This window comes from Choloepus didactylus, chromosome 24 (genome assembly GCF_015220235.1).
Source record: "Choloepus didactylus isolate mChoDid1 chromosome 24, mChoDid1.pri, whole genome shotgun sequence".
NCBI classification, from domain to species: domain Eukaryota; kingdom Metazoa; phylum Chordata; class Mammalia; order Pilosa; family Megalonychidae; genus Choloepus; species Choloepus didactylus.
Window position 1 is genome coordinate 3,051,742 of NC_051330.1, and position 15,528 is coordinate 3,067,269.

The following is a 15,528-nucleotide window of genomic DNA, read 5'->3' on the forward strand; positions in this document are numbered from 1 at the left end:
CCCCATGTAAGACTGTTCACAGTGTCTTCATATTGTCCCGAATCACATACTCATTCTCAGGCTCCCGTGGTGCCCATTAGGAACATGACAACAATAAAATCTAAAGTTTTGTTTTCTACATCAGTCTTCCTGTGTTCCTAGGAATGGCAACTCAAAGCAGCAGGAAGAGTGGATCTAGAACTGGTAAACTCATCCTGCCCATAGCTTCTCTCAAAGTAGCCCCAGAAACTGCCCCATATATTAATTACTTTAATTGACCATCAGGGTGTTCATCAGAATTCACAAAACCCTTAAATATGAATTCAGTCATAAAAAGGCATTCACTCTTTCTCCATTGCATGCATTTTCCACTTGGACTCCATCTTCTTGGAAACTATTGCTCACCATAGAATGGAATAAAAAAACCAAGATGAGGAATAATAATGGAAAATATTTAGTGATCTTTTAAAATGTGCTTATTAGTTATGTACTTTAAACATCCCATGAGATCTATGATGAATTATCATCACTACTTAACAGCTAACCATCAGACGACAGAGTAATAATGTGTCCAAAACCCAACACAACTAAGCATTACAGAACAAGAAGTCGCACCATGCAAGCGGAACGCCCTTCACCTGAAGGCCCAGCTGCCCCTTGTTGTCCTCTTCTACTAGTCCTTAATTATCACTTCCTTTTTTTAACTTTTACCTATTATTGTATTCTCCCGCTTGATCTTTGTCTATGGTTTCTTCTTCTTTTGTTCTTATATCCCTTTCTCATGCTTCCCACACTTTCACATTTAAGCCCCAGATATTCTGAAGTATTGGGTGATGGCGACTCTTGCAATACATTCCTGCCATGGAACTCACCTATATTGCAAAGTAGGAGAACCAAAAATTTCCCTCAGATCTCTATTTCTCTTTTTCTTCTTGGACTCAGTGAACTGCTCTTGTATCTAAACGTTTCAGAGACTTGACAGATACAGATTAAGAAAGATGTCCATCAAGCAATACTAGTGTAAAAAGAACAAAATGTGGCATTCCCAAGGAAATATCAGGAATGCCAAATGATGACTCTGCAGTTATGTATTCAGTCATTAATTTTGAGAACGTACTGCAGGGCACAGCAAATAATAACCATTATAACTGGTGCACCCTATCCTGGGTTGTCAGAGCCACCGCACAGGGCAATGTGCAGCTCCACTCAGTGCTGGGGGATGAGTGGGAGTGATTGTAAAGAAAAAGAACAAAAGAAGGAAAAACTTTTTAAAAAGAGTTCTTACATAAATGTCAACAGTAGTTACCTCTAGAGGAATGGAATTGGAGGTCATTATGAGGTAGGTGGTGACATTTTGCTTTTGACAAATAAGAATCCTTTAAACAACAAAAAGAATCTATCCATGCATTACTTTTGTACTAAAAATAATAATAAAGTTAAAAAATAATGTAAAAAATGCTGGAGGCCAAACCATGAGAGAGGGTGTGGGCGAAGATAACTGACCCATGGATGTGAGTGTTTAGGGCACTAAGGATAGAGAAGAGGAAAGGTCAAAGAGGTCAAAGAGGATAGTGCATCAGAGTTTGCTGTTATAGGAGGGTAGAACCTCAGCCTCCATCTCACGTTATAGCCTGGAGCGTTTTCACTTTCTGTTCACAGGCATTGGCTGGGACTAAGAGCCTGATTGTAAAGTTCACCCTTGCTCAGCTATACTCTTCCTAGGAATGCCTTCAGGTTCAAGGACTTTTTATTCCTCTCCCATTGCTCGCTCTATTCATGCCCTGGGGCCCAGGAGCTGGTCACTGGACACACCAGCTCCTTTCCATTTTAGGGTCTTGTGCTGTTCTCTCTACCTTGGATGATTTTCCCACATTTATGCACAGGGTCCCACACTCACAACATCTGTAACTGGCCATTCTTCAGGGAATGTTCCCTCTTCACCAATATGACATACCCTAATTTCCACTATAATATTTTTCTTCATAATGCTGAGCACTAAATGACACTATACCACCTTTTAAACCCCCCACCCCCCATTTATGAGAGCTCATTGCAGACAGACACTGGGTTTCTTTCTTCCCTGCTATATTCATTATACTCGATCGGAAGATGCTAAAGTGATGGGCTGAATGTGGCTGAAGGAGCCCAAGATGTTAACATGTTGTGGATTAATGTTGAATGACTATTGGTGAATGAATGAATGAATGAATGAAAATTCTGGGCCAAAGACCAAAGACCGTGGTCATAACACCCTCATGATAAAATTCCTTGGTAAGCATTTTATTCATCATTTGGTAGAGTAGCAATTCATCATATTATTTCATTCTCATTTTAGTACATCTTTGATGTCTTTCGTATTTGACTTAGGAATTCTCATTGCTCTAGGGAAGCATCTGAGTTGTGCATGCCTTTGAGGTCAAGATGTTCCAGACTAGGGCCTTCTAGTGCCTTCTGGATAATGTTTGGGAGGGGCCCCAAGAGAAGAAGCCAGAAAGTGCAAGAGATTAAGGAGAGTAGATTTAGAGTCCAATCCCATTTTGCCCATTTCCCAGCTCTGTGGCTTTGGGCACATGACTTCACAATTTGGGCTCAATTTGTGTATAAGGGGCCATAAAAGTGCCCACTGCTTGGCAAATTATGAGAGTCAAATGAGGTAACATTAGCTTGGCATACAATTAGCATTCAGTAAAATTTACCTGTCATTGCAATTATCCAGGATGAGCTACACTCCCAAGAAAATCAATGCCCCCTTTCTTGAGAATGGCTCCTATTATGTGATATCATTTGTCTGTTGCCATGTTGATGGAAGACTGAAGAAATGGGAAGGAGATGGAGATGCCCAGGTGAACTGTGGGCTGGACATTTACTGTCACATCATCTGCTATAGCAATGTCCTAGTGCAGAGGTCACAAGTTGTCATTTTATGGCCCCAAAATTGGCCAGAAGACAGAACAGAGCCTGTTTTGACCACTGTCACAGGTGGAGGAAAATTGCAATATGCCTTTAGAATGAAGCATCAAAGGGTAAGTGTGAGGCATCCTTTCCTTTCTTATCAACATCAACTCTGTGGTGGTCTTACAACGCTGGCCCCAAAACTAAAGTCCTGAAGGAGGTGTGTTCACAGGAGATGTTACTTGGTGAAAAGAAAGTTTAAGGCACGGTGAGATGATATTACCATTAGAAGGGCCTCAGACAATGGGGTGAGGATTGCTAAAGGAGAAAAGATGACCCCTGAAGTCTGAAGTGGTGGATGCTCTTCCCACACCTCCTGGAGGAGCTTCAAAAGTCCCTTCAGAGAGGACAGAGGTTCTGGGGTACTGACTTTCCTGGTTCTGGGGCCTGAGGTTGCTTATGCACATGGGTGAGCTGAATTCACAAGTCTTGGTTAATGGATACCCCATAGCTCTGTCCCCTCCCTCCAGACCCTCCATTTCTCCTCACACTTTTAGGGGCATCTTTGCTAATTGGAGTTTGTTCTCACACACCAGGTGTGCCATTTTGAAACTGGTATGGACCCCTGAAGAACCCTGCCCTACTAATCCAATATTGTTTCGTAGAAATTTTGATTGTTTCCAGGGAGAAGTGACTTAACCCACAGTGGTTGAGACATGGGATTAAATTATTTTCATGGACATGTGACACCACCCATTCTGGGTGGGTCTTAATTAGATCTCTGGAATCCTTTAAGAGAGCTCACAGAAAGGAAGAGCTCAGAGAAGCTGAGAGAGACATTTTGGAGAGAAGCTAAGATATGTAATCCAGAGTATGCCCTTGGGAGAAGAGCCAACACAGACCCAGATGCTTGGAGATGCTTGGAGATGCAGACAGAAGGATGTTTGGAGATGCTAAGCCAAGAGATGAAGCCCAGAGTTTGCCCTAGAGAAGCTAAGACAAGACTCCCAGATGCTAAGAGAGAAAGACCCAGGAGAACCAAGCAGAGAGCTTAGAGAAGCTAAGAGAGAGAGAATCCCAGAGACATTTTGGAGAAAGCCATTTTGAAACACAAACCAGGAGCAAAGGACCAGCAGATGCCAGCCATGTGCCTTCCTAGCTGACAGAGGTGTTTCTGTTGCCATGTACCTTCCATCAGTGAAGGTATGTTCTTGCTATTGTGACACTGTGTCATTATCTATCCTCATTTACCCACATCAGACTCAAAGAGTCATCTGGGTCCTCTTTCAGGGATTTGAACTAAAGAAGTTGAGTGGGAGCAAAAAGACACTCTAATTTTCCTCATTTACCAGTTCCATTCCATCTTTGCTTTCAAACTTCTTTCCTAATTCTCTTTCCCTGTCTCATATCTTCTGACCCTTGTGGAACCCAGTTCCTTCATCCAAACCAGTGCTGAGAAATTCCCAGAAATATAAACTGTGACTTAGTTTATATCCCTCTGTTTCTTCAAATGAATTTGGAAATATGTCACGAAATATCAGTTCTCTCCTTCTTGTCAACTTTCTCTCTCCTGGACCTGCTGCATTTCTATACAATACATTTTTTATTTTTCACTAAGCCGTGTTCCCAATGTGGATTTTCTCTTTATTTTGCTGAGGATGCTATTGAGATGATAAAATGGAAAACTAACTGCTGGTTTGGTGCTGTTTTGTACTCCAAAAAGGCCATGTTCTTTTAATCCCTTCTTGTGGGTGCAGACCTATTGTGGGTGGGAACTTTTGATTAGGTTATTTCAATTGAGATGTGACCCAGGCCCCTCAAGGTGGGTCTTAATCTTTTTCGGGAGTCCTGTATGAGAGGGAAAAATGCATAGACATTTGGAAAGAGCTCAGGGAGAAAAATCCCAGTGAAAGAACCAAGGGCCCACAAAAACTGGAGGAGCCAAGAGAGCAAATGAAACCAAAAGCTAAAGGCAGCAGAACCCAGAGAGAAGGATCAGTAGATGCAGGCCATATGCTTTCCCATTTGAAGGTGTCCCAGATGCCGGCTGACTTTCTTCGGAGAAGGTATCCTCCTCTTGTTGCCTTAATTTCGACATTTTCATGGCCTAAGAACTGTAATTTGTAACTTACTATATCCTCATTTTAAAATAAGTATCCCATTTATGGTATATTGTATTCCAGCAGCTTTGGTAAACACAAACAATAACTGATAAACGGTCAATAGATAGCAGCCATCTTGATTAGTACCAAAATGTTTATTATATGAGTAAATAATGCAAATTCAGACTACTGCATAGCATGTGAAGATAAATTAAAACTATGTTGTGCATTACAGTCATCATTCAAAGAAAATGGGACAGGGATTGCAGAATACAGGCGCAGTAAAATTCCCTGTGCAACAAGAGTGAGGTAATCAATGTAGAACAATGGATTTTCTCCACTAGACAGAACCTTTTTGCCTTAGGGAAGATCTGATCTGGGATTTGGGAGGAAGAAGAAACCCACCCATGCACCCACCCACCCACAGAAAACACAGGACCTGGAGATCTATTTGTTCTTCACTTAGAAGTGACACCACATTCACCACATTCTCTCCCACTGCAGCACTCCAAAGTTTTCTGCAAGAGAAGTTTAGCATCATCAGCCACTGCATTGAGGAATTTCAACTGTATAAAGTAGGTTTTAAACAACTGGAAGACAGTAGATGGGATGCCTCCACTCTTGGAGCAGTAGGATTCAACACATTGCAGGGCATTTGCTGCTATGCTGTCATCCTTCACAAGTAACCAAAAATTCAAGGACTTCATGGAGCTCTTGATGTCCTGCACAGATATGCCCAGGTTCTCAGCAATCTCACTGAGTGATTTATCATCCAGACCAAAATAGCTTTGGTAAAGGTGCAAGCACTTCTCCTGCTCTGGTAAATCAAAGCCACTGATCATGGGCATGAAGGAGAATAAGGCCAAAGCTGCAGACTTCAGGGCTTCCAGCCAGATCTTCTCCTTAATGAAATCTCTCTTCAGCTCAATGGCAGCTTCAGACAGACCGGGCAGCAGGAGGGCAAAGGTGTGACGCTTGTGTGCAGGGAGCTCCTTCAGCAGAGTCTCCTCCAGGCTTGGAAAATCAAAGTCAGTCCGGTCAAAGTTGGAGATCAAGAAGATGCGGGGCTCAGACACTCCAATGTCACTGAGGTTTTCCAGGCAGTTGTCTCGAATATGCTGGAGGACTCTGTCCTTTTTGAAGGACCTCGGTCTGCTTTTCTCTTCATTGTATAAATCACTGTCTACTTTGCTCCTAACAAGGTAGAAATTCTTCCCTTTCTCCTTGATTTTCTGGGCCAGCACAGCTTCATTTAACTTGAACCGTGAGGAAGAAATGATGATGAAGAAGTCATAGTTAGCAAATTCTACCTTTTCTAAATATGTTTCTGGAAAAAAATTAGGGGTCCCAGTTCCAGGAAGGTCCCAGAAGGTCACGTTTGAATATTTTGGATGCTTATACGGAGTTTTCTTCAGAGTGGTCTCCACAGCACCCACACTAGCGGAACCCTCCTCTTCAGGACTAAGTCCTCGCAGGGCATTGATGAAACTGGACTTCCCAGTCCCAGACTCCCCAATCACAGCCACATCCAGGGAAGCATTCTCTGCTAATTCAAGTGATTTCTGAATTACCCCAACTATGTCTTCCATCTTCCCCCCCTGAAGGGCTTTTTGAATGCTGGTGAGAGTTTCCTCAGAAAGGATGCTTCCTGCTTTACTGATTAATGTGGAATAGTAAGGAAGAAAATTGGAAGCCAACTGTGGAGTATTCTCTCCTGACAGGAAGTCTGATATGAACTGATCCATGGAAGTTGACTGTAGCAGGTCTGGGGAATAGGAAAGAGAAGAAGAAGGTAAGTTGAATGGCACAGCACAATGGAAACACAGGGTTGACTGGGGGAATGCACAGGTCTCAAAAAGCCACACCCGTTATATCACACTGATCCTTGTTACCATGATGAATTCATTTCTCCAAGTACTTTAGATTCCAGTGCTCTAGAAGACACTATCCATTCTCTCTGCTGATGATTTCTATATTCCAGGACTCATACAGCCTAAGACAGTATGGTAAATGGAAAAATGCACACCCAACTAAATCTGAAGGAAATGGTTGTCCCCTAGGGTCACCGGAAGGTACCAGCCCTGATATCACTTTGATTTAAGCTCCTTAAGACCCATTTTGCTCTTCTGAGCTCCAAAAATATACAATGAAGCAAGAATAAGAAAAAAATTGTGTTAAACTATTAATCATTTGGTAATATCTTATAGAAAAACAGGAAGCTAATAAAGACTGTCTCTATATTTTCTTGACAGCTCAGCACAGAGCCAGTACCTTTCCAGTCTGCAGGTAGAATGGATCGGCCAGAATGTTAGTAAACACAAAAGACTTCCAGACAGCTCGTTTTCCATGTCCTTCACAACATCCAGGCTGGGTGTGCCTTGATGGAGGGCTGGGAAGCAAAGACAAGATCACCAATGTCATGCCCTCTAAGATATCATTTTAAAATAGAGATAAACAAGTACATAAATTATGTAGCATTTAATTGGACCATAGTGGCTTAGTATCTGCTTACCTCATTTCAAGGATAAGTATTGGATGGAATTTAAAATTCATGATACTTAGTGTTCCAGGAAGTCAATAGAAATTTAATTTTCTCTACTAAATACAGGAAACCTTCAAAATATAGATACATTATTATACTGAATAAATTCCAAGACATTATTATATTGATGAAGCCTCAAATTCATTCAGGATTGGTAAGAAAGTTTATATCAGGAAACTGTAGACTCAAAATATATTTATATGCAGAGAATTGTGTCTCAGGGTCCACCAGCAGACTTCTTCTAATCAGGGGAATGTTGAATCATCCCCCACAACCTCCACTTCCTTAAAGGAAAATTTTCAAATGAAGAAAAAACATGACAAATATATAAATATAAAATGAACTCCAACTAAGGAGTGGATGTAACTCCTTATAAATGAAGTCATCAGGCAGATGTTACAATTGGTTGAAAGGAGAATCCCAAAGATCAGGCATAATAATAGCTTAGTAGTATTTACATGAATGTGCTAATAGAGGCAAAATTGTGTTCTTACATGGTGAAGGAGGAAAGTCAATGGAACCTCCACAGACATATTTATTTCCATGCTTATGATGATGAACTATTTTGCATCACTGTCAGTTATCAAAATGTATATAGTTGTAAAATAGCTCCAAAGGAATGAAAGATTAGATTCAGAAAACTCTGAAGAGTATGCATTAAACGAGGCATAAATTTCCATTCAGGACACCCAGTCATCTTTTTGCTTATTCCAAATTTTCTTACAACTTTCTCATGAAAAAGTCACCTTCAGACATAAGCTTCACAGTTCTGCAAAGCCCAGCATTCCCCTCTCCCATGAGGAGTTCCTCTCTGTCCTTTCTGCAGGCAGGAAGTAAGGCTCAATGTCTCCCCAAGACTTCCCACCAGACACAGGCATGCAGAGTATGACCATCACCCCTCTTATTGCACACTCGGAAAAGCTATTTCTAAGCTTACATAACTCTACCCATTGCTGAGCTCTGCAGAGAAAGGATCCTCTGTGTGATAGACACACACACACACACACACACACACACACACACACACACACACACACGGACACAACCTTCACTTCCTAACCATCCCAACTCTTGTTTTTTCTGTTGAAAGCAATGTGTAGTATACCCTTAGGAAAGTTGAAACGTGCTTCTGAAATTTGCATGTAAACCACAAATGATAATAAGAAATTTGGAGACTCAGAGATGGATAACTTAAGAAAAGATGTGTGGAATTCAGTGAAATCAAATTTAATAAATCCTGTCAACTTACTTTTTAAAATAAACATACGCTATATTAGGTTATTTTCTTGGGGTAGAGTAGGAATATGTTGGAAGTAAAGCAGATATCTTAGGTTAGTTGTCTTTTTCTTACTCCCTTGTTATGGTTTGTTTGAAACTTTTTTTTTATATTGTATATTTTCTTAAATTTTTTTGATATCGTTGACTTAAAAAAAAAAAAGAGTTAATTAAAAAAAAATGAAAAAAATATGCAAAGCCCCCTTGAGAAGCTGGTGGAGAATGCAAGGGTGTTGGGCTCCCCCACCTCGATGGTTGCTGATGTGCTCACAGACATAGGGGACTGGTGGTTTGATGGGCTCAGCCCTCTACCACAGGATTTGCCCTTGGGAAGACTGTTGCTGCAAAGGAGAGACTAGGCCTCCCTATAATTGTGCCTAAGAGCCTCCTCTCGAATGCCTCTTTGTTGCTCACATGTGGCCCTCTCTCTCTAGCTAAGCCAACTTGGCAGGTGAAATCACTGCCCTCCCCGCTACGTGGGATCAGACACCCAGGGGAGTGAATCTCCCTAGCAACATGGAATATGACTCCCGGGGAGGAATGTAGACCCAGCATTGTGGGATGGAGAACATCTTCTTGACCAAAAGGGGGATGTGAAAGGAAATGAAATAAGCTTCAGTGGCAGAGAGATTCCAAAGGAGCTGAGAGATCACTCTGGTGGGCACTCTTACGCACAATATAGACAACCCTTTTTAGGTTCTAATGAATTGGAACAGCTAGCAGTAAATACCTGAAACTATCAAACTACCACCCAGAACCCGTGAATCTTGAAGATGATTGTATAAAAATGTAGCTTATGAGGGGTGACAATGTGATTGGGAAAGCCATGTGGACCACACTCCCCTTTGTCTAGTTTATGGATAGATGAGTAGAAAACTGGGGGAGTTAAAAAAAAAAAGGAACCCAGTGTTCTTTTTTACTTTTAGTGTTCTTTTTCACTTTAATTTTTATTATTATTTTTGAGTGTGTGGTAATAAAAATGTCAAAAATTAATTTTGGTGATGAATGCACAGCTATATAGTGGTACTGTAAACAACTGAATGCATACTTTGTTTTGTATGACTGCATGGTATGTGAATATATCTCAATAAAAATGAATTAAAAAAATAAAATAAAATAAACATAAGGTTGCCTTCCAAAATTTGTCATAATTTGCACTTCCCAGCATGACATGGAATTGGCTGTCTCCCATAACTTTATCAGCATTAGGTGGTTCCAATTTAGTTTTTGTCATCTGTTTGGGGAAAAATATATTAACTCATCCTACTTTTCCTCCACATATGAAAAAAAAAACAAATATATAATTAGTTGACCCTGGGAAAACCTGAATCCACTGAAGTTGATAAATCCTGGAGTTTTATCATTTTTTTTTTTAAAACGCATTAAGGAAACATTGCTTATGTATAACATTAGCTTCCTAAGGCCTAGGACTATAGTGACTGTATTTGTATTTTAATAGCCTTTTCCCCAGGGACCTCATTAGTGCTTGACGCATAGAGGATGCTTCTTATATTTTTCAATAACTGAAGAGAAAGCATAAGCCTGTGCTTTGGTTCATGCAATGAAGCAAGCCATGCACTTGACAGGACTTTCATTGCTCCTGTCCTAAAGTCTCTGTTAGGGAATAGCCCCCTTTCTCCTAACCTTTGCCTTCTTTAATAAAGCAGATGAAACTTGTGGAGAACATTCAACTCAAAGCAGTAGAATTGGATGGCCAGGAATCAACATTACTTTCTCTGTCTCTCTCTTTCTCAATCTCTCAAGAATTTGGGAGGCTGAATCAAAATTCCTATAGGGGCAGGTCTGGGCAACTGTGTTTTTCCAGCACCCACTGATTGCAGTGCATCTTCACTGAGTATCCCCTGTACTGCACAGAAGATCAACAAGCATCTGATTCCTTTGGTGGGAATGTGGTTCTGTGGGTCTATGTTCAGATCATTCAGGTTAAAAATTAGTTTGCAAATCACCCATGGACACAACAAAATGCCAACAACACGTGCATCTAAGGAGTAGAAAGGAGGCCATAACCGATAGAAGCTAGGTTGGAAGAGATCCAACTAAGAGAGAAGTTTGGATCCTTTGTGGTCACTCTTTCCTGCATTTCCCTTCTGGGGGAGGCCCAGATGCACAGCACACTGCCCTGGACCTCCCACCACTCCTCATCTTCTCTTTGAGCTGGATGAGACTACTTTACCTTGTGTCTTTAAATAAGCCCATTAGAGGAACAGAATAATGTTAGGAGTTTGCATAAATAAATTCTTCAGAATTTCTAAGGTGCCTTCATGTAATGCACCATCAATCATCAATATGATGTTTTATGATAGTGGGGATTAGAAACAAATCAAAGAACAGCTCTGGACACCAGATGGCATCAGGGGGATCCAGGACCTCAGCCCAGGTCCAGGGCCCTTTCTCACCTACCAGATGCCCACTGCACCCTCCGCTTTCTGTGTTCTTCCCCTGCCATACCCTCCCCACCAGGGAAGCCCCTCCTGTCTCTTCTCCATCCCCAGATCCTCATCAAAGTCTCTTCTTTCCCACCCCTCTCCAATTCGCTGCATCTGGCTCTTACCTCACCACTCTGCCCCACCACAGTTTCCAAAAATTCAAATCTAATAAACATATGCTTTCTTCTATTTTGACAAATGTTCCTTGTTGTCACTACATCAAGGAGAGCAGAGAGGCTGCCCACAGCATTGGAAACTGTCTTCTGGGCCCCGAGAGGTGCTGGAAGTGATGGTGAGACGTGGGGATCCTTGCAAGCAAGACCTGCGTGGGGCTCTAGGAGACAGGGCACCTAGGAGGTTTTCTCAGTGTGCCCACCACAGTTGTCAACAGAGTCATTGCTGCTTTATTTCCAAAGATCCTGGGACCCAAGCTGGGGCTCATGGGCCCCAAATCTCTCAGTAGGTAGAAGCCTGAGATTCACACCTGACCTGCTCTCACCAGGCTGTGTGTGGGGAGCAGGAAGTGCTGAGTTGCTATTAAAAAGGGGGAGAACATTGAACTTTGGGGCAAGTGATTCCCACATGAAGAAATGACTCCATACAACTTCGGAACAGGTAAACATCAGCAGGTAACACACAGACCTGACTCCAAGGAGGGCTGTCTAATGCTAGGCTGCCCCAGTGAAGCTTCCTCACAAATGGCACCTTCAAACACAGGCTCTGTGTGGTCTGAAAACCTCCTGCCTCTGCTTAAGGCATCCAGTCAACAAGCCCCTCATGCTCTAAAGGCTGCATCACCTGCCCACCCACCCTACCCCACATCCAGCCCCACTGTCCCCAGAGGAGTCCCCAAAGGTGGATCTCCTCCAACGTCCGTGTCTCTCACCTATTTCTGCAAGGAAGAGGAGTGCTGGAGTCTTAGGTCAATTAAGAATCTGCTCAAACACTAAGACTAAATGCTGTGTTCACTCAGGTCCAGAGTTCTGCAACTCTCCCTCCTGGTTGTTTTGTCCCTGCCCTTTTACCAGTGCTGTCTTTGCTCACATAGTCACAACAGGGAGAGCAGGAAGCAGAAACTGCTGAAGTCTGTCTCACTCGGGCTGTGACTAAAATCTGCCAGATGTTAACACTATCCTAGCTCCATCCAGACTTTTATAGATGGGCTGACCACTTAGGGTGAGAGAACAAGGAGGAATGAGGGACTCTGGCTCCTGCTGAAAAGCTCCAAGTATTAACGAGAATAGATAAGTGAAGGCAGATCACATTTCCTCCTTTCTCAACAACACAGCCATTTCCAGGAAGAGAAACTGAACCCTGATTTTTTTTAAGTCACACCAAGTGTGACATCCGCTCTAGAAAAGGACTTTTATCTAGAGAGGGTGAGAGGTGGGCAGGAGTGAGACAGAAATGCAGGTAATTGGACTCTCCTTCACTAACTCTTGCTCTCTCTCTGGTCTTCCTTTGACAAGTCCTCCTCCACAACCGAGTCCCCCTTCCTGAGCAAATGGGTCCAAGAATCAAGATTTCTGCCTGGGAGGAAAGGGAAACCATCCTGCGTGGAGACACAAATGCTGCAAACACAGAATTTGAACTTGAGTGATAAGAGGCCAAGATAAACAAAGTTGGACTGAAGGACCAAAAGGTGACCCTGGCACAACAGAGCTCCCTTTCAGTTGGTCACTGCCCATTCCAGAATGTTCCCCAGCCTGGAAATAGCCCAGGACTCATTCTCTCACATCCAACCCTCATTGGCCCTACATGCCTCACCCCCTACCATGCTGGCCCCTCACCTCGCTCAGTGCAACCTGCACTTCCCTTCAGGTGTAAGGCACTGTCCTTGCTGTCCTGTGGCACCACAGTTTTTCACAGGAACCTGAAGGCTTACTGTGGGCACAGGCTCAAAGACTTGTGTTCTCAATACAGAGGGGATGAGTGATGGCGGTGTTTCCCTGATCTCTCATTCTGGACCCTTGGCATATTTTTTTCTGATAATCTGATAATTTTCTAAGGCATTTCCATCTCTTAATGACTGTTAAATCCCATAAACAGGTTTTGGATAGTGGCCGGGGGGGGGGCAATTTGTGCTTTATAATTGCAATTCAGTGTATTTTTTTTTAATGTGTTAGTGTGAGGGTGGTGAGAGAAAGAAGCCAGGGGTTTCCATTCTCTCCCAAAATTATAGAATCATCATCCAAGCAGGAGATATGGAAGATTGTGTCAATAACAGAACAGAGATGTCTCCAAAGGGAACACCTTCATATACAGTGAGAATCAGTACAAGGAGTTGGAGAATCTGTATTAAATAGACTTGTCTGTTTCTTCCGCCTAGACAGAAACACAGAACCACTCTGATGGGTTCAAATTGGATCCCTCAACATCAGTTAGGTAATTTGGGGCTAAATTATCTGTAAGACTCTTTTCGTCATCATTAACCAGAAATAATAATTTACTTGTTCATTTGGTTTTGGGGGAAGGTTAAATGAGATAATGCACGCAAGGGACCCAGCACAGACAGACTCACAGAAGTGAGACCTTGACACACTGTGGTAAGAGGTCAGAGGGTAGAGGAAGAGAAAGAAGAAAGTCTTCTTCAGAGGTCTTAATAAAACCAGAGAGCATTCATGGAGAGATTGCAGTGAACCCTGCAGAGAGATTTGCATGGATTATGTCATGAAATCCTCGCCAGAGCCCTGTGAGGTGGGTAACGTTCCTCTCCCCTCTGCAAGGAGCATGAAACAGCGTCCTCAGGAATTGTTCATGGTTCACAGGGCCAAGCTGGTCTTCAAGCTCCGTGGGGCTCCAAGGCCCATTCCCTGCTTGGAGAAGCAGCATCCTGAGGAGTCTGGGGCATGGTGAGAGGGGTGCAAGCAGGACCCACACATTGGAGAGTGAAAGGGAGGTGGTTGGGGGCCAAAGAGCTGCTCTGCAGGACCAAAGGTGGCCATGAAAATTGTTCCATGGATGGGACATGGCATCTTCTGGGGCAGAAACCTGGGAAAATTTGGTGTACAGCCAGTGTCTTGAGCAGCTTCCTGAGAAGACAACAGTGGGTCTGTCTCTTAACCCTTCCCAGAACACATATTGCTGAGTGAGGGCCCACAGGGTAACTCCTCACTCAGAGGTGGTCCTGAATTTAAAAATAAATTTTAATTGCATTCATCCACAGGGGAGACAGTCAGAAATTTTTATGAAAATGTATCACAGCAGTCATTCGTAGTTTATGTTTGTGAAGGCCTGTCGGGCAGGCAGCAACTGGATTAGAATCCACTAGGTGATCCCAACCAATCTGCATTTCCAGTCTCAACTCCCAAAGGGATTTAACCCTAATGGAAAGGATTTATCCAACAAGAGAAACCTACTTTTAAAAAAGTGATTTGAGATTAATATTAGTAGTAGTTAATAATAATAAACAGTAACGTACCGATATAAATATGAAACTAAAAATCCATAGGCGATTCTTTGTAAAGCTTGTTGTGATACAGATGTTGAAGGAGATGAGGGACAGAATTTATTAGGTATGGTAGTAATTGGTGATAATTATTTAAAATTTTCATGAAAAAATTTTATTGAGGAAATTAAAATCCTCAAGCAATACAAATTTATGTGACTTGGCAAAAAAACAAACAATGAGGTCCTTCATGGAGTCAGAAATGAATTATTCCTGTGGAAAGCTAACACCAGTGTCCCTCTGCCCTGCAGAGCATTTCAGAGAGTCTCCTGCTTATCCAGTCCAGGTGGATTGGGGCTGAGCAGACGTGACATTCTGCTGCTCGAGTCCACTGGAGTCCACTCTCCTCTGTGGGGCTGACTGTTGGCACAAGAATTGCAGAGCATGCTTACGGTCCCTGACCTCATCCTACAAGAATGTGAACCTGGCCTGATAGACTGCTTTAGCTACGTTTTTAAAACTGCTTTACTGAGATGTAATCTACACACTCTACAATTCACCTGTCCGAAGTGTATAATTCAATATCATTTAGTATATGTGGAAAGTTGTTCTACCAGCACCACAATCAAAACTAGAACATTTTTGTTACCTCAAGAGAAATCTTTAATAACCTGCTGTCACCTACCATTCCCCTAACACCCTCCCACCCACTGCCCAAAGCAACCACCAATCCACTTTCTGTCTCTATGGATTTGCCTGTTCTTGATTGTTCATATAAATGGGACATTACAACTTGTGGTCCTTCATGACTCACTTATTTCACTTAGCCTCATGTTTTCAAGGTTCATCCATGTTTTAATGTGTTTCAGTACTTCCTTTGTTTCTACTACCAAGTAACATACC

General features: G+C 42.4%; 2 protein-coding genes across 3 annotated transcripts in view; one reads left to right on the forward strand and one right to left on the reverse strand.

Moving 5' to 3' along the window:
- LOC119520029 (immunity-related GTPase family M protein 1-like) overlaps positions 1-15,528 on the forward strand; it is a 379,546-nt gene that overhangs the window by 80,332 nt on the left and 283,686 nt on the right. The window lies entirely within an intron of this gene.
- LOC119520033 (T-cell-specific guanine nucleotide triphosphate-binding protein 2-like) overlaps positions 5,108-15,528 on the reverse strand; it is a 51,777-nt gene continuing 41,356 nt past the window's right edge. The window contains exons 2-3 of one of the 2 annotated variants that reach the window (XM_037817787.1): positions 7,245-7,362; positions 5,108-6,738 (exon numbers count right to left, since the gene is read on the reverse strand). In XM_037817787.1, the coding sequence (XP_037673715.1) occupies positions 5,432-6,718 (1,287 nt within the window). In that variant the 5' untranslated portion in view covers positions 6,719-6,738; positions 7,245-7,362 and the 3' untranslated portion in view covers positions 5,108-5,431. The remainder of the gene's footprint in view (positions 6,739-7,244; positions 7,363-15,528) is intronic. The other variant, XM_037817788.1, reaches the window with a different exon arrangement.